We start from the raw sequence: 22461 nt of genomic DNA, 5'->3' as shown, positions 1-22461 counted from the left end.
AGCAAAACATATACAATAGAACCTTATACTCAGCAAAAATTAGTATGCCTCCCACACGCAACTGCAGTGTAGGTTGGAAACAACTGGGTTAGTACAGCTATACAATTATTTTCTTTTATTTATGAAGTAAAATGAAAAGCAGTGATATATGCACTAGAGGAAAATGCACGGTGATTATTTAAATAAAGTGTTATTGTCTGCATTGCATTTATCTGACACAGTAAGAAATGACAAAAAAAAGGTTGTAGAATTCAAAATGCTTTTTGAGGTATTGCCTTAGCATTAATGAAATGAGAACTTTTCACACAAATGCAGTGCAATCCTGTGCATGTCTACTAGAAGTAAGCCCACTGGGTTCCATGGGATTTACTCACAGGTGTGTGTGTGTGTGTGTATGTATGTATGTATATATATATATATATATATATATATATATATATATGCATATAGTTGCATCCATAGTGTAACTGTAGCAATGCTAAATAGTCATTTAATGCCAACAAATATTTTTGAAGTATTTATCATGTTATCAAAATCAAGTTAGAGATATTAATGTTCCATGTAACAGCGCAATGCATCCCAACTGTTTATAGACGAACAGTTAACAGTCCAGTTCATAAGCTATTGCCAGACACGGAAGATCAGACTTTCACATGGAACTCTTATAGTCACAAGATCTCCCCCAATATTACCTATTTCCAGTGTTCAGGCTGTGAGTTCTAAGACAGCACATGTACACAAGAGGGAGGATGGGAAAATCTCCAGTGTTTGCAAAATTACAGCCAATTTTTAGAGGAAAGAAGCCCTAAGAGGAGGGAAAACCTTCATTTTAGCTGTGGGTCTGAGGGCATAACTAGATGTGTCGTGAGAGATCTCCCACAAAATTTCTTTTCTTTCTTTTTTTAAAATGGCAGATATGGGGTGAGTTAAATCAGATTGGGACTGCAATATTGAAGGGAGTGGGGTTAACCCTTTTCTTCTGCACTTTTTTCTCTCCCTCCAAGTTATTATTGGCCTGATGGAGAAACTTAAAGATACCCACATTATACCTATAAGTTGCCACTGTGAAGCAAATGGCGGCTCCGGGAGGGGCAATTTTGATCAGGAAAATTGTGTGAGGGGAAAGGCTTGACCTACCTTCCCACAGTCCAAAACCCCTACAACTTCACTGTGGCTACTTAAAAACAAGAACAACAGCAACAACAACCCAACATGAGATCCTAATCGTGGACCTGAGAGTCGTGTCTTATTTGGCCCTGACTTGGAGAAGTTATACTAGGTATAAGGTCAGCTTGAAATATGCCTTGTGAAATCCAGCAGGACATTTAGAAGAATGTCCAGTACACCAGGTCCTACCTCTGCTGTCTGGGTTTCCTTTTAAGCAAAGAGAATTATGAATCAGTATTATTGTTTTTAAATGACCAACTCATGCTTCACAGTTTCTGTAAGCAGATGTTTACTCCTTGTGCAGGGGTGGGGATAATAAATAAATCCGAGGATTCCCAAGGAATATGAGTCTGGGAAAGCAAAAAGTTCACGACCCTTTCTTTCCAAGACGAAATCTTGAAACTATGCATGTGAATGGATTAAAGTGTTTCTTTATTTTGTATACTATGTTTTTTTGCTGCTGCTCCCCCCCCCAAAAAAACACACACCAAAGCCTGAGGAAGCAGAGCCATTTTCAATGTGTTTCCAGTTAGATTCTTTTTTGAATGAAGTCTTAAAATAATATAATGACCATTGTGTTGTGTTTTTGTTTTTTAAAATAACATTGGAGTAAAAGTGTTACATTGCAGTTACATGCAACGACCATTTTAAGCATGACCCATATGTGGCATGACCCATGCAAATCGGGTGCTGCCTGCATTGTGAGCTTAGATATTATCTTTTGCAGCATATTTATAACATTTGCTGAACATATTCTGTTTATTTGACTGTTAATAGAGTCAGTCTGAACATTCACACCCCACAGTCAGGAGGCAATATTTCAAAATGAGAGCATGAGACTCTACCTGCCCCTGATCATTACTACCTATATACTTACCCATTAAAAATATTAGAAGTCTAGGTGCTGAGCTCATGAGAATGTAGATCCCCCAGACTAGTTCTGGGGTCTTCTTGAATAGAATGTGTGAAATGGAAGCCCTCAGAATGTTTTCCAAATAAATCCAAGACCCCAACTCTCTGGAGCTGGAGTTGGACTAGTTGCCAAAATTGTCCCCAGCCTTGGAATTTTATTGCATCCACAATCATGTTTGCAGCTGCTTAGTAAAACTGCAGAAGAGAACCTGGTCCACTGACTCCTGTTACAGTAGGTGTGGGGAACCTTTGACTCCCTAGATGTTGCTGGTGAAGTTCCTTCCATTCTGCCTGGGATTGAGGGCACTTGTAGTTCAGCAACAGGAAGGGCTGTGGTTCAGTGGTAGAGCATCTGCTTTGCATGCAGAAGGTCTTGGGTTCAATCCCAGCATCTTCCGGTACAGTTGGGATTATCCCCTGCTTGAAACCGTGGAGAGCTGATAGTGGTCAGCATAGTCAATACTGAACCAGATGGACCAGTGGTCCGACTCTGTATAAGACAGCTTCCTATGTCCATAATATCTGGAAGGCTGAAGGTTCCCCTGTAATCTCAGCTTGTTACAGTACCTGTACAAAAGACACCTGTCTACAGAGTCAATCAATCCAGCAGATTCCAAACTAGCCACCATGACAAGACCAAAGAGTTGTCTAAGGATGTCAGGGACAAGATTGTAGACCTGCACAAGGCTGGACTGGGCTAAAGACTATTGCCAAGCAGTTTGGTGAGAAGGTGACAACAGTTGGTGCAATAATTCGCAAATGCAAGAAACATAAAATAACTGTCAGCCTCCCTTGGTCTGGGGCTCCATGCAAGATCTCATCTCGTGGAGTTGCATTGATCATGAGAACGGTGATGAAGCAGCCCAGAACTACATGAGGGGAACTTGTCAATGATCTCAGGGCAGCTGGGACCATAGTCACCATGAAAATAGTTGGTAACACACTATGCCGTGAAGGACTGAGATCTTGCAGAGCCCACAAGGTCCCCTTGCTCAAGACAGCATATGTACAGGCCCATCTGCAGTTTGCCAATGCCCATCTGAATGACTCAGAGGAGAACTGGGTGAAAGTGTTGTGGTCAGATGAGACCAAAATTGAGCTCTTTGGCATCAACTCAGCTTGCTGTGTTTGGAGGAGGAGGAATGCTGCCTACGACCCCAAGAACACCATCCCTGCTGTCAAACATGGAGGGGGACATATTATGTTTTGGGGGTGTTTTTCTGCTAAGGGGACAGGACACCTTCACCGCATTGAAGGGACGTTGAACGGGACCATGTATCGTCAAATCTTGGGTGAACACCTCCTTCCCTCAGCCAGGGCATTGAAAATGGGTCGAGGAAGGGTATTCCAGCATGACAATGACCCAAAACACATGGCCAAGGCAACAAAGGAGTGGCTCAAGAAGAAGCACATGAAGATCCTGGAGTGGCCTAGCCAGTCTCCAGACCTTAATCCCATCGAAAATCTGTGGAGGGAGCTGAAGGTTTGAGTAGCTACACATCAGCCTCGAAATCTTACTGACTTGGAGAGGATCTGCAAAGAGGAGTGGAACAAAATACCTCCTGAGAGATGTGCAAACGTGGTGGCCACCTACAAGAAACCTCTGACCTCTGTAATTGCCAACAAAGGTTTTGCCACCAAGTACTAAGTCATCTTTTGCAAAGGGATCAAATACTTATTTCACTCATTATAATGCACATCTATCTCTGACTTTTGTCTTCTGGGTTTCTGGGGTTTTTCCTGTTGTTATTCTGTCTCTCACAGCTACAGTAAACCTACCATTAAAATTATGGACTGGTCATTTCTTCATCAGAGAGCAAACAGGCAAATTTGGCAGGGGATCAAATACTTCCCCCCCTCACTGTGTGTGTGTGTGTGTGTGTGTGTGTGTGTATGCTACAGACTTTTTAGAGGACACAGTGATCTTGAAATCCAGTCTAGGTAATTAATAAGGAGCCAAAATGATTTCAGGTATTAAACTTCCCCTTGAGTCTTCCTGACAATCTTAAGGGTTTTGCTATCATATTTCCTTAATTAATGTATTAAAGGCCTACTTTGGCAACAGGGAATAATGAAGCTGACTAAAGGCAGTGTGCTGTCAAAAACACAATGCATTTTAGATGATATTAAAAACATCTCCCCGGTCTCTTTCAGGAAGATCTTTTAGGCCAAAGTGTGAATATCAGATTGATTTGCCCATTTCAGTAAAACCCCAGCTTAGATTTCTTTTAATGAGCAGTCCCCCCCACCCCACAGATATTCCTCTCCTACCCCCATATACAAAGGATCCTGGTGGAAATGCGTTTTCAGGTGTAATTGGGAAATGGCAATGAATGATTTATAATAACTTTAAAAATGCTTTTGCAGAGGAGGCACCAACATTTGCAGTTAAACGGGAAAAAGGAATGTAATTAAAAACATTAAAGTAACCGAGACCTTTAACTTTGCAGATGAAAATGACTTTATAGCTATAAAATGTAATTAGTCCAAACTTTTCTTGACACTGCGGCTGCTTACATAATTTCTGCCAAATCTCACAAAGCATATGCCCTTCCATATGCCTCATCTGAGATCTTCCCTCCCTGCACCCACCATCATTTTTACCCATAACAGTTACGTTGAAAGTTAATGATGACAATACATTCCCTATGCATGTTTATTTCAAAGTGAGTCCCACTCTGTTCAATGGGGCTAAATTCCTTGTGTGTTTAGGGAAGGGCCATAGCTCAGTAGCAGAAACCTCTGATTCGCACCCAGAAGGCCCCTGATTCAAACCCCAGCATCTCCATGCAGTACTGGGAATGTTCCCATGTTGAACCCTGGAGAGCCTCTGCCACTCAGGGCAAGCTAGGTGTGTGTGTGTGTGGGGGGACCTTTGGCCCTCCAGATGTTGCTGAACCACAGCTGTCCATACTTGCTTGTGCTGATGGGAAGCATAAGAAGAAGAAGAAGAGTTTGGATTTGATATCCCGCTTTATCACTACCCGAAGGAGTCTCAAAGCGGCTAACATTCTCCTTTCCCTTCCTCCCCCACAACAAACACTCTGTGAGGTGAGTGGGGCTAAGAGACTTGAGAGAAGTGTGACTAGCCCAAGGTCACCCAGCAGCTGCATGTGGAGGAGCGGGGAATCGAACCCAGTTCACCAGATTACGGGTCCACCGCTCTTAACCACTACACCACACTGGCTCTCAGCTTAGAAACATTTGGAGGGCCAAAGATTTCCCACGGCTGGTGTGGACAATCCTGATCTAGATGGACCGATTATATAAGGCTGCTTCCTGCACTCCTGATTTGATCATTAATATGCAGCGATGAAATTGGGCATTTTAAGTGCCCTCGTTAGATGCTGATGTGTATTACTTCATTTACTTCAGTATGTAGTTAGCCTGCCCTGCTGCACTTGGGGCTGCTACTGCTTATTCTGCAGAGTAGGGCCCTGGATATCTGCCTCAAAGACCTGCCTAGACAGCACCACTGTTAGTACACATATTTGGAAATGCAGTAGCTCAGCACAAACTGACCAGGGGCTTATCTACACCTCTCTTTGATTTCTCTCCGTTTCCTATCTTTCTAAAGTTCTAAATAATGCTGTTTTCACAAATATGTGCATTTTCAATGCACACTTTCGCCTAATATTCACATGTTTGTACACAGGGCAGCAAATTTTGTAGAGGTGCAAATTTTGAAAAAATAGCTGCATTTTTGTTTGCATATTGTTTTGGGAATTCTGAATTTCCAGTGAGTCCAGAAATATCAGTTATAGATCAGCCTGTAAGGATGCCAGTTCAGAATCCAGAACTCAAAACAGTGACACCAAGAAGGATCCACACGCACACACCCCACACAGCATAACAAACCAAGGACTCTAAAATTCAGACATTTCTTCCTCAGATATAAAATGTGAAGTTGACAGCACGCAGTCAGTAGCTCTACATTTATCTCATAGGAAGAGAGAATAAGCCTCTTCTGAATTACTCTTAAACATGACTTGTGCCTCTTTGGGTCGGTATTTCTCTCTGGCAAACAATCAAGTTCCTTTGATTTTTTAAAAACCCAAAATCATTTATCTATTTTATGTGTGTCATGTTTGTGCTTTACTAGGCTGACTAGTGAATTTTCAATATGAGGAGCACCACAGTCCTAGACAAGGGAAGATTTTACTTCATGCCAGTGATAACTGTGCTGTCTTTCCCCCATGAATTATAATATCCTGTTCCAGGCAGTGTGCTGTTTTATTTCCAAAACTGCAGCAGCAAAACAACGGAAAGTGTTTTGAGCTTCTGAGAAAAGGAAATTCTGACAGTTTTGTGTTCAAGATAAAGACCAGTGCTTTATGATTAAACTGCAAGGAGGGCTTGTGTAGCAATTCAAAATGTTTAGACAACAGAATGGTGCATTTTCACATAACTTACATAGATTGTCAAGCATATTTTCAGTACAGGTGTTGTTGTTTTTACTATAATTAGGTTTTACTACTTATCATTAAATTAGAAGAGCAGATCTTGTTTCTCTCTCTCTTTCATTCGACACTGAACAGCCGCTGAAGGGTGAGTGGGATCTGTCAGCTCTGCTTTGTAATTAATTCATAATTTAAATTTATTAGGGGTGCTGCAGAATAGTTAATTCAGAAACCAAGGCTGTCCAAATTAATTATAAACAGGCACTTTCATGTTTATTATGGCATTGGTGCAGCGCGAGGTTTCTAGAAAAAGAGGTGCCAGAACTTACTATGAACACCTCCCTCGCTCTCTTAGAATGGCAATGGCACCCACCTGAGAGGTGCTGAGTTCAGGCTGAGAAAAGCTCTGCATTGGTGCATACAATGACATAGAAGCACCTGAGCAGTTTCTCAGCCTGCACAGTAAGGGTTCCACCAACCCTGCTACCAGATTTGTCCCTGTGTGGTTGAATAAACATGCTAGAAGCATCTGAGAGAATGCAGTCTTTTCTGTGCAGCTCGTAGTTTTCTTACAGCTCCTTCAAACCTCATAGCACAAGGGAATTACATCTGAAAGGCACTCAAGAGTTCCAGGTAGGCTTTCCCCCGGTGTTTTGGCATGACTAGACCTCACAGAACATCCTATACAGAGACCATTGCTCCATCTAGCTCAGAATTGTCAACTCCCATCCTTCCCAACTAGCATTGTCAATGGCCACGGAGGATGGGATTGTAGTCCTGCAAAATCTGGGGGGGGGGGCCACGTGTTCCCCACCTCTAGTCTACAATTAATAGCTGTGACTACCTAGGGTTTCGGGACGCAGGTGGTGCTGTGGGCTAAACCACAGAGCCTAGGACTTGCCGATCAGAAGGTCGGCAGTTCGAATCCCCGCGACGGGGTGAGCTCCCATTGCTTGGTCCCTGCTCCTGCCAACCTAGCAGTTTGAAAGCACGAAGTGCAAGTAGATAAATAGGTGCCGTTCCAGCAGGAAGGTAAACAGCATTTCCGTGTGCTGCTCTGGTTCGCCAGAAGCGTCTTAGTCATGCTGGCCACATGACCCGGAAGCTGTACGCCGGCTCCCTCAGCCAATAAAGCGAGATTGAGTCGGCCACGACTGGACCTAATGGTCAGGGGTCCCTTTACCTTTTTACCTAGGGTTTCAGTCTGGGTTGTTTCCCAGCCCTATTTGGATTGAGCTTGGGACCTTCTGCATGCAAAGCAAGATGCTCTACTAGTGAGCTGTGGCCGTTCTCTGCAATGGACTGTGGTTCCATTTCTGTGGGATCTCCACTCTGAATGGAACTCTAAAATCCATACAGAAAATTGGGAACTGCAGAATTCATTGGTGTGCAGGTACCAAACTAACCCTTCATTTTGATTGAAAAGTACAAATTAGTAAAGTCCTGCTATATAGCACATGGAATATATTTCTTTTTATGTACATGCACCTAGGTAAATGGATTTTTCAAAGCTTACTTTTTTACTGTTTTAATTGAAGTATGAGGTGTTTTTTTAAAAATGAAATTTACCTCCAGACTAAGGAACTGCACCCTGCGAATAAATGTGTCTCAGCATGTTGGATCAGTACATTTTCCACGAAGCCATAAAGCAGTCAGCTGTTTGAGGCCAATGTTTGCAAGGTCCTCTTCCACATCAGAGCATCTGAGGCTGGCGACATATTAGTGATGCCACTGGGCCCTTAGCCTGTGGCCACACAGCTAATGCCAAGTGTTACCTGTGCTGTTGGGATTGTGGCAGAGCAACACTTGCTGCTACCACAATTTAAGGAGAGAGGTGTAATAGGGGTGGGGTTGGTGATCCGTTAGAGGAAGGGGGCATTGTCATGTTGTAAGGTTAGGGGATTGAGAGATTGGCAAGGTTTAAGAGGAGTGGGGTAGGCTGGATTTGCCAGTAAGATAAGCAGGGGCACAGCCCCTAGTGCATGTGTGTATAGGTGAATGTGTGTGTGTGCAGTTTATGGACCCTTTCTCTTAGTATAGTATGCATTTTTGTACACACCATTGGCTAGAAAACTACATTCAATACGGGCCCAATTCAAAATGCTGGTTTTGACCTATAAAGCCTTAAATGGCTCAGGACCACAATACCTCAAGGACTGTCTCTTCCCATATGAACCTACCTGGACCCTGAGATCATCTTCTGAGGCCCTTCTTCGTGTGCCATCTCCTTGAGAGGTCAGGAGGGTGGCAGCACGAGAACGGGCCTTATCTGCAGTGGCTCCCTGTCTGTGGAATGCTCTCCCCAGGGAAGTTCACCTGTTGCCTTCACTATACACCTTTAGGAGCCAGGCAAAAATGTTCCTTTTCAACTAGGCCTTTGCCTGACTTGATCTACATCCTTTTTTAAAAATGCTGCCTCTTTTTTGGGGGGGGGTCTGCTTGGGTTGTTGGTTTTGTTTTCATTTTATGTATTTGATATTTTATGTGAACTGCCTTGAGACCTTCGGGTATAGGGTGGTATAGAAATCAAATAAATAATAATCAAATAATAATAATACATTGCAAAATTCAGGGAAATTTCAATGGACGGCTGTGTTTCAGTTTGCATATTGTTTCAGAAAGTGTTGATTAGGTACATTTGCCTTACAGTGGTACCTCAGGTTAAGTACTTAATTCGTTCTGGAGGTCCGTTCTTAACCTGAAACTGTTCTTAACCTGAAGCACCACTTTAGCTAATGGGGCCTCCTGCTGCTGCCGCGCTGCCGGAGCATGATTTCTGTTCTTATCCTGAAGCGAAGTTCTTAACCTGAAGCACTATTTCTGGGTTAGCGGAGTCTGTAACCTGAAGCGTATGTAACGTGAAGCGTATGTAACCTGAGGTACCACTGTACATGCGAACTGAATCTAATTTCCTCCCCATCGCTACTGTTACGTAGACCTCAAAGGTTTTGGAAAACAGAAAGGTGGTCTAGCCATTCCCACCCAAATCCCCAAATCTTTTCATCGTTAGAACAAAACTTCCACAAACTGAGGCACTGGACCACCCTTACCAGAGAAGTGGAACCAGTGTGGGCCAATGCCTGATAGCTGGAAACAACTTCTGTGGATAGGGAGGACAGGAGAGATTATGAGTGGATGGGTAAAAAGATTGTCATTGAGGACCTGGGCTGGAATAATTGCAGCTGGGCTGTTCTATAAATTATTTGGAAGCATCATGTTCCTGCCATGCATATGAAGCTAATTATCTTTGTAACCTGCCTTGGGAGGGTTTGCCTTGAATATTTCAAATCCTCTAAAACAAACAAACAAAGCTTACTCCTTAGTAAGTGTGTTTAGGATTGCAGCCGACATCGCTCTTGTTCATCTGTTGCAATTCCATACACTAGAGACATGCAGAGAATTTTAATAACTGGGAATTCCAGAGAGGTATGGCTGCCACTCTTCCATAATTTTGAAAGATTGGTCATATTTTTGGAGCACTGCTGCCCGCAATAAGCAGAAAAATTATTACAGATGGAGTTTGCACATACTGGTTTATGAAGGCAAAAATGAGTGTTCGAACAAACAAATCAGAGCAGCCTTCCATTTTATACATTTGGGGGAGGGGAGGACCTCTGGAGGCAGTAAAACCACAAAGCATTTTTTAAAAAGAAGCTAACAAATAAAAGCAATTCTGTAAAAAAAGGAAAAGGAAAAAAAGAAGCAGCAGCAAAATGTGTATTAACTACCCAGCACATGGACTAAGGGTGGGGCTTTCACATCATACAGTAGATGAGCTAGGTGATGAATTGATCCTTGCCATATGTGAAGCCACACTGCTAAGGCACTGCTGCCAATCAAAGTTGCAGCCTTGTTACTGCACCGCAGTAAAATTTCACCCACATCCTTGCAATATACCTGGGTTTGCAAAACAAAAAGCATTGGATGAATTTACATAACCATGAGCTATGATCCCTCTTTCAAAGTGCCGTCAACTAAGGCAGCCTGATCAGCTAATTCCAGCCTGATCCTCTTAATGTCCTACTGATTTGCTCTACTCAGTCTGAGATTGGTTAGCTTGTCCATAATATGCTTATTTTAAAAATGGAAAACCTTCTAAGAAGACACCATAATTGCTGTATCTACTCAAGTGCTTTGAATCCAGAGCTGGAGTTACTGTGGTGTGTATATTCAAGCAGCTTGCAGGGTGGATATTGTAAATATATATATTTAAATTGTAGCCTACTGCTGTCTACCTTTCTGTAATTGAACATTCTGCTTTTTCATACAGTGGCCTTAAATTTCCAAACAGCAGGACTGCAAATGGATCTTCAAACTGGGAAATTTTTGGATAATGGTGGTTCTGGCTATTTACTAAAACCAGAATATCTAAGAAATAGAGACACACAATTTACTCCACATGCTATATCTGCAAACTGTCAACCAGTGCTTCTTACTATAAAGGTCAGTTCATTTTGTTGATAACATTCTTTTATCTAATTTGCCAGACCACTTGTGCTTTTTTTGCATATTATTTTTTTTGCAAATACTTTCTCTGTATTTTCCACCTCGGCTCGTGATAAGCACTTCAAGTAACCTGTACCTGATAGCTGATTGGTGTCAATTGGCAGCATAATTGCTGCTGAGCTGAGTTTAAGATTTTGTTGTTGGCATATAAGTCCTGCACAGCTTAGGACCAGGTTATCTGAGAAGGAGGACCCTTCTACCTAGACCAGCTTATTCACTTAGGTTGTCAGATGAGGTCCTTCTAGGCAGCTAGTAGAGACACATCTGGCAACTCAAAGAGGGCCTTTTTTGTGTTAGCCCCCACATTGTATTATGAACTCCACTTAAATATATGATGGACACCTATGGCACAGGTGTTCTGCAGCTTGGTAGATATTGAACTATTTACATGGACACTCCCAAGCTCAGATCCTTAATACTGACTTTACCAAACCCTTGATATTCTGCGTTATGTTTTATTGTGTTATACTGGTTTTATTTTGTAAACTACCTTGTTATTTTTCGCAGTGAAAGGCGGCCTATAGTTAATTTAAAATAAAAATGTGTACCAGCAGGGCCCCTGTGCTATCGTTTGCATATGGTTGCTCTCTCTTTGCTTTCTGGTAGATTTGTGAAGATGCATAATAGCTTCAAGGCACTTACTCAGCTATAAACATGATTCAAGTCACACTTATAGATGTGCCATTATGAAATGTGGAGGAACGATACGCACATATATATATATCGCTGCAGTCCCACTGATTCCAGTGAGACTGCGTAAGCAGTTTCTGAATTTTCCTCCTAGGAATATGCAAAGGGAAGTCCTGGGGCTGATGCAAGTATGAAATGAGTTGATTGCAAGGGGATATGCCTACATTGTCAAATTGTAGGTGCTAATTAAAAACTCCTGTTTGCTCAGGTGTCTGGTGGCACTTGATTGACTACCTGCTCTGTTTTATACTTACTGTATATTACCTGCTTCTTTTTTAATTTGTGTAATTATTTTAATTGATTAATGAATTGTTTTAATCATGTTGTTGAGACAGGTGGAATATAAATATTTAAAATGACTAATGAACAACCAACCAAGCAAATAGCCTTGGCTGCAGCAAATACCACTTTAGCCTCCAAAAGTTTGTGCATGACATCGACAGGATACAGGTTTTAAAACATAGATAGCTCCAGAGCAGCCTTCCCCAACCTGCTGCCCTCTAGATGTTTTAGACTACAATTCCCATCAGCTGTAGCTGTGCTGGTGGGAACTGATTGGTGTTCAAAACAAATGGAGGGCACTAGCTTGGGGAAGCATTGTCTATGGAAAGAGTTAGAGCCCTTAGCACACCCAGAGCACAACAGGGTTTTTATTCCAGTGTATGTTTGTTAGTTTCTACCTGGTTATTAACTAGGGATGCAGGTGACACTGTGGTCTAAACTACTGAGCCTCTTGGGTTTGCCAATCAGAAGTTTGGCAGTTAGAATCCCTGTGACGGGGTGAGTTCCCGTTGCTCTGTCCCAGCTCCTGCCAACATAGCAGTTCGAAAGCACACCAGTGCAAGTAGATAAATAGGTACTGCTGTGGCGGGAACATAAATGGCATTTCTGTGTGCTCTGGCACTCGTCAAGGTGTTCCTTTGCACCGGAAGCGGTTTAGTCATGCTGGCCATATGACCCGGAAAGCTGTCTGTGGACAAACGCTGGCTCCCTCGGCCTGAAAGCGAGATGAGCACCGCAACCCCATAGTCACCTTTGACTGGACGTAACCGTCTGGGGTACTTTACCTTTTTTTTACCTTTACCTGGTCACAGAAGTCACCTCTATTTATTTTTGTCTGACTTTATCCTTTGATTATTCTGAAGCTGCTTGATCTGGCTCCCATACTGGTGGTTTGTTCTGCCTTGTGACTCAAAGAGCTGAAAAACAAGAGCTTATCCTTTTCCTGCCTGTTCTGTTTTGTTTGCCTTTGACTTCTTAAGGACCTTGCCCCCACAGCTGGTGCTGCTGATCAGATGTCCATCCATCTTAGTGATGGATGCTGGAGAATCATGGTGGCTAGAGGGTCAGGTTTGGATATGGTAAACTCTGCTTCAGATCGCTTCTGGACTGCAAAGTTTAATGACTGGTTGTGGGGATCTTTTCATGAACTGCCCCACAGGCATGTTGTGAGGCTAAATGGCACACTGACCTCCTTGGAGGAAGGTTTAGGGCACATTTGCAGCATGTTCCAAATTTCCTCAGACGTTGCTATAAGTGGCCTCAACTTTGGGTTGCTTGAACCCACAGGGCACCATCCAGTTAAATCAGGGCTTGCACTCAGTTTAGTAATGTAGTCTGAATCCATTCCTGTACCTTACTTCTTTCAGGAGGCATGTCGGCTTTCCTCTTATCAGTTATTGTTTTTGTTACGCTGAGATTAACTAGCTTATTTTTCACATATAACCTATAAATATCATTTGTGTGCTAAAACTTTGTGAAATAGACCTTTTAGTTCAAGCTGTGAGGCTCATACGTAGCAGTGGTACTGAAAAATTGCCAGTCAGAACTAAAATAAATCACACCTGCTTGATTTATTATCTGTAATATTTCCTTGTGCTTTTCCTCTGCTTGCTGTTGGAAATAAATACCTTGAGTACCACAGATGCTGAGACTAGCTTCTTGCAAATGCTATTTAGTCATCAAAGGCATTTGGCACATTATTAAATACCACTGCTGTAGTTCATTGTCTTGTTACACAGTTGCCATTTTGCCCTGTGTTTGCAAACATGTGACAATGAGCCAGCTTTGTAACACCGATTCAGATTTTTAAAAAATGCACTCAAAAAGTTTGCCGCACTTAATTAATTGCACAAAAAAAAAAAGACTGAAAGATTTTGTTCATGCCAGTGTGTGCTTTTAATTAACAGAAATTCTTCACTTAAGTAAGGGCTGTCTCTCTGGTTTGATCCAATAAACACTTAACATGTTGCAATTTTACTGGGCTTTGAGCCTTTTGTTTAAGGTTGAGCCTTTTGTTTAAAGGAGCTGCAAGGCTAAGGGAGCAATCCAGAGTCCCAGCCAAGGAACAGTGGGGCTGGGCAGAGGGACAGCAACACTACGGCATTCAAAGTTGTGGATCGAGGGCCCGACCCCCGCTATGTGAAATAAACACACAAGGACACGTGATATAAGGTTAATGGGCAAGAAAAGGCCACAACTTTATTGATTACAGCAGTGAAAAGGTATTGGCTTAGGCATTGGATGACTATAGGAGGTGGGTTTATTCAACAGTAGGTGGAGCCTGTTGATGCTAATCCAACTATAGGCTCACCCCTGATGTCACCAAGGGTCGTGCCATGGCCTCCCGCCAAGCAGGCATCGGACGGAATACACGACCGCCAGATTCCTTTAACGGAATATCCCACGGTAGATAGCATAGGCGATGGCCACACCTAGCCCTTGACACACATGAATCCAATGCCTAACCTACCCACCAATACCACAAAAGTTGTGACGATTACTACGAGGTAGGCGAAAAAACCAAAAAGCCTAATGCCAAATGGAAAAATTCCTACCAGCCCCCCCAGACAACCGGGGCGACCAACCTAAGGTCCATAGCAAGGCCAAAAAACCTAGACCCTGAGCTAAATGGGAGTGGAGGGTGGGTGACTCACTGTGGGACGACGACGACTGAGGAGGAGGCGGAGCTGGAGCCGCAGCATTAAGCTGCTAAACACGCCCCCCAGAGACACCTGTTTGGCTGCGTCCGGTGGGCGTGGGCGCCAGCCAGGTGAGGAGGGGCGGGGGCTAAGGCCCCCGGCCAGGGGCAGAGCTTGGGCTCCCGCCCACAACCACTCCCCTCTCTTCCAGGGAGGAGAGTCTTTCTGCTCTTGGAACTGGCCTGGGCAGAAGCCTATTTTACGTTTTGCTAGCTATAGGCTTCTGCTGCAGAAAAGCCCAGTTGGGCCCCATCTTTGGCTGCCAGGAGGATCCATGGCTGGCCCAGCTCTGCCGCTCCCCCCATCCCCACAGATTTCAGGGCCTCCTGAAGGGAGCAAACACATCGGGTAGGTTGTCAACAGCTTGTGCTTTTGGTGGGTACAGCAGAAACAGCCCCCTGCCATCTGTGGAGCTGCTGGTGGTGGAGAAACCTCTGCCCCATCCGAACCTGCCACTCCCTCCCCCAGAGGAGTACAGAACCACGGTTTAGGGTTGCTCTGCAAGGAAGTGAAGTGGGAAATCCCTGGTTGAAATGTCACCTCTGTCATGACCTCACTAGATTGCCTTGAGGAAGCCAATGCTCTCTCTGCCTCAGTGTCACTCCAGCAGTATGGTATAATAATACTTAACCTGCTGTACAAGGTTATTGTAAGCACCCTGAGATAATGTACCCCAAGCACTATATCAGTGTCGAAGTATTATGACTATGATACTCCAGGCATCCCTGCCTTTTCAATGAAGTTGCTTGAGCGACTTCTCTTTGTTGCCATCCCCCCCTTTTCCTGGCTTTTGGTCCATTCCTCTTAGCCCTCTGACATCCCATAACCCCCTTTTTAATGGGTTTTCTGTAAATGTGTAGTGCCTCTGCTTAAAATGTGGGGCTAGGCTTTGGAATGGGCTTATTACATTTAGGAGCCAGAACACAGCTCAGTGTATGCACAGACCGATATCAATAGCTCTACTGAGACTGAGTGAGTTTCTTTTTCTCCAGTGAAAGGTTGGGAAAGGCTATAAAATGTCTGTGGGGTTGTGAGGAGACCAGGATTGATCAAGGTCAGAGAGAGAGAAGGGATTAAGTAGGTAGTGCAAGTGATTAGTGAATGGGTAGATATGTACTAAAAAACACCCCTCTAATAAGACAGTTTTGTGGTGGATCAGTTGCTAAGAGATGTGATAAAATGAAATGCCCTTGCAATATAGAGAGCATTGCAGTAATACTAGGGCCTTTTTTTATGAGAAACTAAGGGCACTTCCAGTTGACCTATCGAGCATTCACCCTGATTTGTTTGCAGGATGATTAGACGACATTGACTGTTTATTGAGAATTCATTCTTATTTGTTTGCATTGAGGTTAGATGAGGTTGCGTCAAAGCATATGTTAACTCATACGTCGCAGTGCATTTTCCCATCGTTTTCTTTATTGCAAAAGTCTGATCTTTTGGGGAAGCGGGGTTTTTGCACAAGACCTCCCAATCAACTATAAAACACACAATTTGAATTTGCCAAATATATGCTTAAATTCCACCTGAGAATAGCAACTGTCTGGCAGTGCCTAAGTCTGAGAAATACGGGCATGGAAGCACCCTTTGGAGCAGGATATAAGACGTGTTGCATAGCATTCTACTCAAACTTCACCTGATATACTCTGAGAGAAGACTTATGGGCATTAGCTTTTGCAGGTTTGGTCTAACTATATGAAAGAGATTTATGCAAATAACAAGCAAAGCAAGGACTGAGTATATTTTGCCAGTGACAAACTGCTGCTGTTATCCATTGGGATTTTCAAAAGTGGTGTTGAAATCATAAGTCATCATTACTCGGTATAAAATATAGAACCGTTGATACACACTGTGATTTGCAAAGTAGCATGAGCAAAAAGGAGAAGTATTTGTCCCAAGAAGCTTGTTGCAAGCAGCATTCTGACAGAACAGAGACAAAAAGAGGCACAGAAGATGGAGAGGAGGGGAAGTGCGGAAGAAGAACATGCTCAAGTTCACTGTACTTATTTTTACTTTCAAGAGGGAACGAGGACCTCCTCTTACCTAGTTACAGATTCACTTGGGGGTCTTGGGTGCAGAAAATGCTAAAGATTGCACATAAATGAAGGAAAACAGAAGCTCATACTAGGCATTATATGTCAGATGTGTATGTTTTTTTAAAAAAAATCTTTTTAAAATGTAAAGTGGCCATGGGAATTGTAATCCCAAGTGGAGGAATAGCAGGTGAGGAGTTTCTTGATCCTTTCCCATGTAGTCATTTTTCCCTCATTCAAAATTGCCCTTCTTCTTGCTGCTTTTCCATCTGTGGTGATTCAATAACATGTATATGGGAGGAAAAGAAGCTTGGATTCCCCAGTATTACACAGAAAACTGAGAGGACATGACTAAGCAGCCCCTCCCTCCCACCACTCCTCTTGCCCCAATAGCAGCTCAAACACTTGTTTTTACAGCTGTTTCATAGTTAAGGGTAAATAATGCTCAATTAGCTTTGTCCTGTGTGGTGGGCTTCCCTGTCTGTTTTTCAGTAAAACCATTGATGCCAGAATAATGATCAATTGCATTTTACAGTGGTACCTCGGGTTAAGTACTTAATTTGTTCCAGAGGTCCGTTCTTAACCTGAAACTGTTCTTAACCTGAAGCACCACTTTAGCTAATGGGGCCTCCCGCTGCCACCGCACCCCTGGAGCACGATTTCTGTTCTCATCCTGAAGCAAAGTTCTTAACCCGAGGTACTATTTCTGGGTTAGCGGAGTCTGTAACCTGAAGCGTATGTAACCCAAGGTACCACTGTATATCCCAGTTGAAGCTTATGCACTGTTGTTGTTTTTCTGTGCAGCTTATCAGTGGTCATCAATTACCACCTAGCAGTCTCTCCAGGAGTAATAAAGCTGACCCCCTAGTTCTAGTAGAAATTTATGGTGTTCCGGAAGACCATGCAAAGCAACAGAGCTGTGTAGTTAAGGGCAATGGTAAGTGCAACAGTCTATTGGTTGTGTAATGTTTCAGTAATTTAGGGATTTACCGGTAACTCATGGGCTTACATAGCTTATCAAAGTTTTGTCTTTGGCAACTGGGCCTATATACAGAAACAGCAGTGCATGAATTAGTAAGGAAAGCATGAATGCTACATACACACAGAGAGAGAGTTCTTGTATGGAAAATTAAAAATTCCACTATTTGAATGAATTAGAAAGGACAGGCTAAAATACATACATTTACATGTGTATGGGGGAAAGTAGAACAAAGGAAAGATCAAGCTTTGTTCTAATTGCATTCTGTGGAGGTGGACAGGTTTGTTTCTCGCCTTCATTGTTTACGTCAGAGCTGTAAGTGGGCAGTGGAAGAAAACAGAGAAAAATGCAGGAATTTGTATGTTTGTAGTACCAGTATACCTCTCTTTCTGTGTTTTTGCTTGTCCCTAGTTGTCCCCTGTGGTTTTAGTGCTTCTTCTGGGGTGTGTACAAATGTATGTTACTTGAACAGTTGAGCCACTGCGGAAGCATACAGGTCCCCACACTGTGTACAGACATACACCTTCGTTTGTGGAAACAAGCTCATAGAAAGCCAGTCCTGTAAGCTGGCAGCCCAAGCCAGCTGTGTGCAGCGCTGATTGCCTGGTGCCTGCAACACCACAAATTCCCTTTTCCTTTTGGTGATGGGCTGGGCCAGAGCCCAAAGTAGGTGGAGCAATAGATAAAGATTTTACTTGTATGTAGTAGTAGGCTGCATTCTACATAACCTCACCTACATGCCTCTCTGTTCTCTATCTGGACAAGCAGGCGGCATTGTCAGAGTTCAAGGACACATTCTACCCAGGCAAAAACACTTGGGGAATGAAGTGGGGCCACTGGGGGGGGATGTCTCTATCTGGGGCAGATGGAGAGGTCTCTAGGCCACATTTGGTCCCTGAGCCAGAGGTTTCCCATCCTTGTCATCTATAGAAACTGACCTGATTGCAGGTGATTCTTGCTTCAACACTGGAGATGAGGCAATGCCTGAGGACAGCAGACTAGTTTGGGGGAAGCAGGGCAGACAGTGTGAAACGCATCAAGCTGTGTCCTCCAGCATCTCACTGCCGCTCTATATGATCTGCCTAGTGATAAGGCCATCCCTACAGGAAAGTCTCTTTCATCCCATCAGCTTCTGGATTTCAGTTGTTGGGAATCACAAGTGGGAGAGCTCTTTGCATATGCCTGCTCTCAGTTTGCATATGCCTTCTCTCAGGGGTTTCAGGCAGGGGTCTCCTCCAATTCTATGTAGAGATATTGGGGGTTGAGATGGGCACCTTCTGCATGCGAAACAGATGCTCTTCCATTAAGCTGTCTTCTTCTTTGGCGATCACTCATAGCCGAGTAAGATTGTCTTCCATAAACATGGTTTTAAAAGTGAGTCTGTAAGTGACTGTGGAAGCCAATTCTGGACCCACACGTCCTTCCACAGTGGGGACTTAGGTTTCCAGGCAGGAGTTGATCATGGTGAGGGTTTGCCAAGCGTGCCTTCCTCTTACCACGTGAGTTTGAGCATCTTCAAACCCCATGACACCTTTGGTAAAGGCTGTTTTCCAATTGGAGCACTCACAGGCCCCTGTTTCCCAGTTGTCAGTGTATATACTACATTTTTTTAGATTTGCCTTGAGAGAGTCTTTGAACCTCTTTTGTTGACCACCAGCATTATGTTTAACATTTTTAAGTTCGGAATAGAGTAGTTGCTTTGGAAGACGATAATCAGGCATCTGCACAACATGACTAGTCCAATGAAGTTGATATTGAAGAATCATTGCTTTGACACTGGTGATCTTTCCTTCTTCCAGTACACTGGCATTAGTTTGCCTGTCTTCCCAAGTGATGTGTATTTTTTTTCCGGAGACACCACAGCACCCAACTCCTTGCAGGCTTCCCACAGCCACCAGGTTGGCCACTGTGAGAACAGGGTGCTGGATTAGAGAAGCCTGGCAAATGTTTAAAGTTGTGTCTTTTATGCATCCTTGGTGTCTTTCCACTATCTATATGCAAAAAAAGAAAGAAAAGAAGCATTAAGACAAAATTAAGGGAGGAATCAAATCACTGTGTCACTCCAAATGGTTCACCTCATTATGGTTCACTGCTGGAAACTGTGCATAGTTGTGATTAAACTAAAAAGAAGAAGCCTGTCAGTGTATCATTTAAATTCCAAAGGGACAGCTCCACTTCAGTGTAATGCCAGTTTTAACATCAGGCAAACAAGACTAGGTGTAGTTGAATTTTTCAGCTTTCAAATTCCCAAAAATGAGGCGTGCTAAAAAAGTTGGAACATGACTTGGGAATTCAAAAGATATTTTGGTTAAATTAATGTAATTTAATTTTGCTTGGTAAGCAAAACATGTGTAAAATTGCACAGAGATCACTAAAAATGATTGCCAAGTACGTGCAGTTATATATTACCATTATTATTTAGCATTACCTGACATTTTCAGAAGGTATAAATTAAAATTCTCTAGTTTTCCAAAAGCAGTTTATGTGCTTCTTCATCAAACTTAAACCAAGCTAAATGTTGTCCAATCATAATAATAATAATAATAATATATATTTAAGACGACATTGGATGGCCATCAGTGATGGATGCTTTAGTTGAGATTCTTGCATTCCAGGGGGTTGGATTAGGTGACTTTTGGTGTCTCTTCCAATTTTGTAATTCTACGATATTCCCCCAGACTGGGACTCAAGGTGGTTTACAGATAAAAAATAGAAAAGCATAGATATAAAACAGAAAAAGCAAAAAAACAAACATAAGAAGAGTTTCTACTTAGCCAGCCTTTGTTTTGCATTTGTGGGAGCATTTCAGATTTGTACTCCTGCAATCAGTGAGAATCATCAATGAACAGAGAAAGAAATAGGAAACAAATGGAGGTTTTATTTTCAGTGGTCAGTGAATAGAACACAATTAGCAATGCAGAGTTGTTTTAACAGATCATTGCTTGTCTTATATTGCTTTCTTTATTTCAGCTTTGAGTCCCAGGTGGAATGAAACATTCACATTTAACATCCAAGTTCCAGAGCTTGCCTTAGTACGGTTTGTTGTAGAAGATCAGCTTTCTCTCACTTCCAATGACTTCCTTGGGCAATATACTTTACCACTTCTGAGCATGAATAAAGGTATTAGTCCCCATCCCCCCATGCACAAACACCTAACAACAAATTTTTTGCTTCTTGATTATGATATGCAACATAGCCTTAAATTGAGTGCTTCCAAGGTACAGTGGTTGTGTTACTATCATTGCTGAAACCAGACCTATTCAAAAAAATGCTGTGGTGTTACTATTTTTAACCATGTTAGTTGCCTAGCTTTAATTTGTGACATTGTGCAGAACTGAATGGGGCGTTAATTGCATTACTTGTTGAGTCTTCACTGTTCCTAAAAGTGTGAACTCTGCTTTCCCTTTTATACAGATCAACAATGTTGTCTTTTAATGTACATCCTTTTGGAATTTCTGCAATCTTCATTTATTTCAGCTGCAGGAGCTGTCCTGTGCTCTACCACATGCTTACTTTGTTACTTACAATTGTAGCTGACCCTTCTAGGGTAAGGTAAAGAGACCCCTGACCATTAGGTCCAGTCGTGGCCGACTCTGGGGTTGCGACGCTCATCTCGCTTTATTGGCCGAGGGAGCCAGCGTACAGCTTCCGGGTCATGTGGCCAGCATGACTAAGCCGCTTCTGGTGAACCAGAGCAGCGCACGGAAACGCCGTTTACCTTCCCGCCAGAGCAGTACTTATTTATCTACTTGCACTTTGACGTGCTTTTGAGCTGCTAGGTTGGCAGAAGCAGGGACTGAGCAACAGGAGCTCACCCCGTCGTGGGGATTCGAACCGCTGACCTTCGTGGGGATTCGAACCGCAAGTCCTAGGCTCTGTGGTTTAACCCACAGAGCCACCCGTGTCCCTTCTAGGTGAATGTAGGGGCCAGTTAATACATTGGTTCACATACAGTTGTTTTAGGAGTGTACAGGTCCATAATGGTGCTTACAACCTATTTGTGTGAACCGGTACCTCCATGTTGACTGTATTTCTGTAGCCGTCCTGATTCCCAGGATGCCACTGGCCACATCTTCGAGGTTGCAAGCCCAGTGACTGCTCTGTGCGCTCATAGGTTCTTATAGGAACATAGAAACTTGTCTTTTAGCAAGTCAAACATTGGGTTCTTGCTCTGCACTGTCTACACTGATTGGCAGTGACTCTCCGAGGATTCAGGCAGAAGTCTTTACCAGCCCTACCTGAAGATGTGAAGAGGACTGAACATGGCTCCCTCCTAGGTTCCATTTCTTGGGACAGAACTAAGGTTTATATGTCTTCGTGAATCGCTTTGCCTGTAACCCACTCATTCATTGCTATTGCATTTACAGGTTATCGCCAGGTCCCACTTTTTTCCAAACTTGGTGTCAACCTGCGCCCTGCTTCACTCTTTGTGCATATTTGGTACTTTAACCAATAATGTTTGCTAACAGAGCTCCCTCAGCAGCCTGAATCATCAATAAAGAAACCATGGTTTAATAGTACTACTTTGTTACTGTCATAACTTATTTTTACTTGTGTGAGTCAATGGTATTCAGTACGCATAAAGGCCATATGAGAGTTGCTTTGCTGAATCATTGTTCTGTGTCAGTCCCAACAGCCAAGTCAGATGCTTCTGAGAGCTCACAAATAGGGAATGCAGGTGGCAATATTTTCCATTGTTTATCCCCAGCAATCTGGTACTCTGCAGCATGTTACTTCTGTACATGGAGGTCCCATTTAGCTCCCGTGATCACTACCTATCAATAGAACGTGAT

General features: G+C 43.0%; 1 protein-coding gene across 2 annotated transcripts in view; it reads left to right on the top strand.

Moving 5' to 3' along the window:
* Positions 1 to 22188, top strand: part of LOC128422342 (1-phosphatidylinositol 4,5-bisphosphate phosphodiesterase zeta-1-like) — a 50334-nt gene extending 28146 nt beyond the window's left edge. The window contains exons 10-13 of one of the 2 annotated variants that reach the window (XM_053406227.1): positions 10750 to 10922; positions 17494 to 17626; positions 20639 to 20788; positions 22036 to 22188. In XM_053406227.1, coding sequence (XP_053262202.1) covers positions 10750 to 10922; positions 17494 to 17626; positions 20639 to 20788; positions 22036 to 22124 — 545 coding nt within the window. In that variant the 3' untranslated portion in view covers positions 22125 to 22188. Of the gene's footprint in view, positions 1 to 10749; positions 10923 to 17493; positions 17627 to 20638; positions 20789 to 22035 lie in introns of those variants that run through there. The other variant, XM_053406228.1, reaches the window with a different exon arrangement.
* The last annotated feature ends 273 nt before the right edge of the window (positions 22189 to 22461 follow it).

The sequence above is a fragment of the Podarcis raffonei genome, chromosome 10 (assembly GCF_027172205.1).
Source record: "Podarcis raffonei isolate rPodRaf1 chromosome 10, rPodRaf1.pri, whole genome shotgun sequence".
In the NCBI taxonomy this organism is placed as follows: domain Eukaryota; kingdom Metazoa; phylum Chordata; class Lepidosauria; order Squamata; family Lacertidae; genus Podarcis; species Podarcis raffonei.
This window is presented reverse-complemented; position numbering and strand designations above follow the sequence as displayed.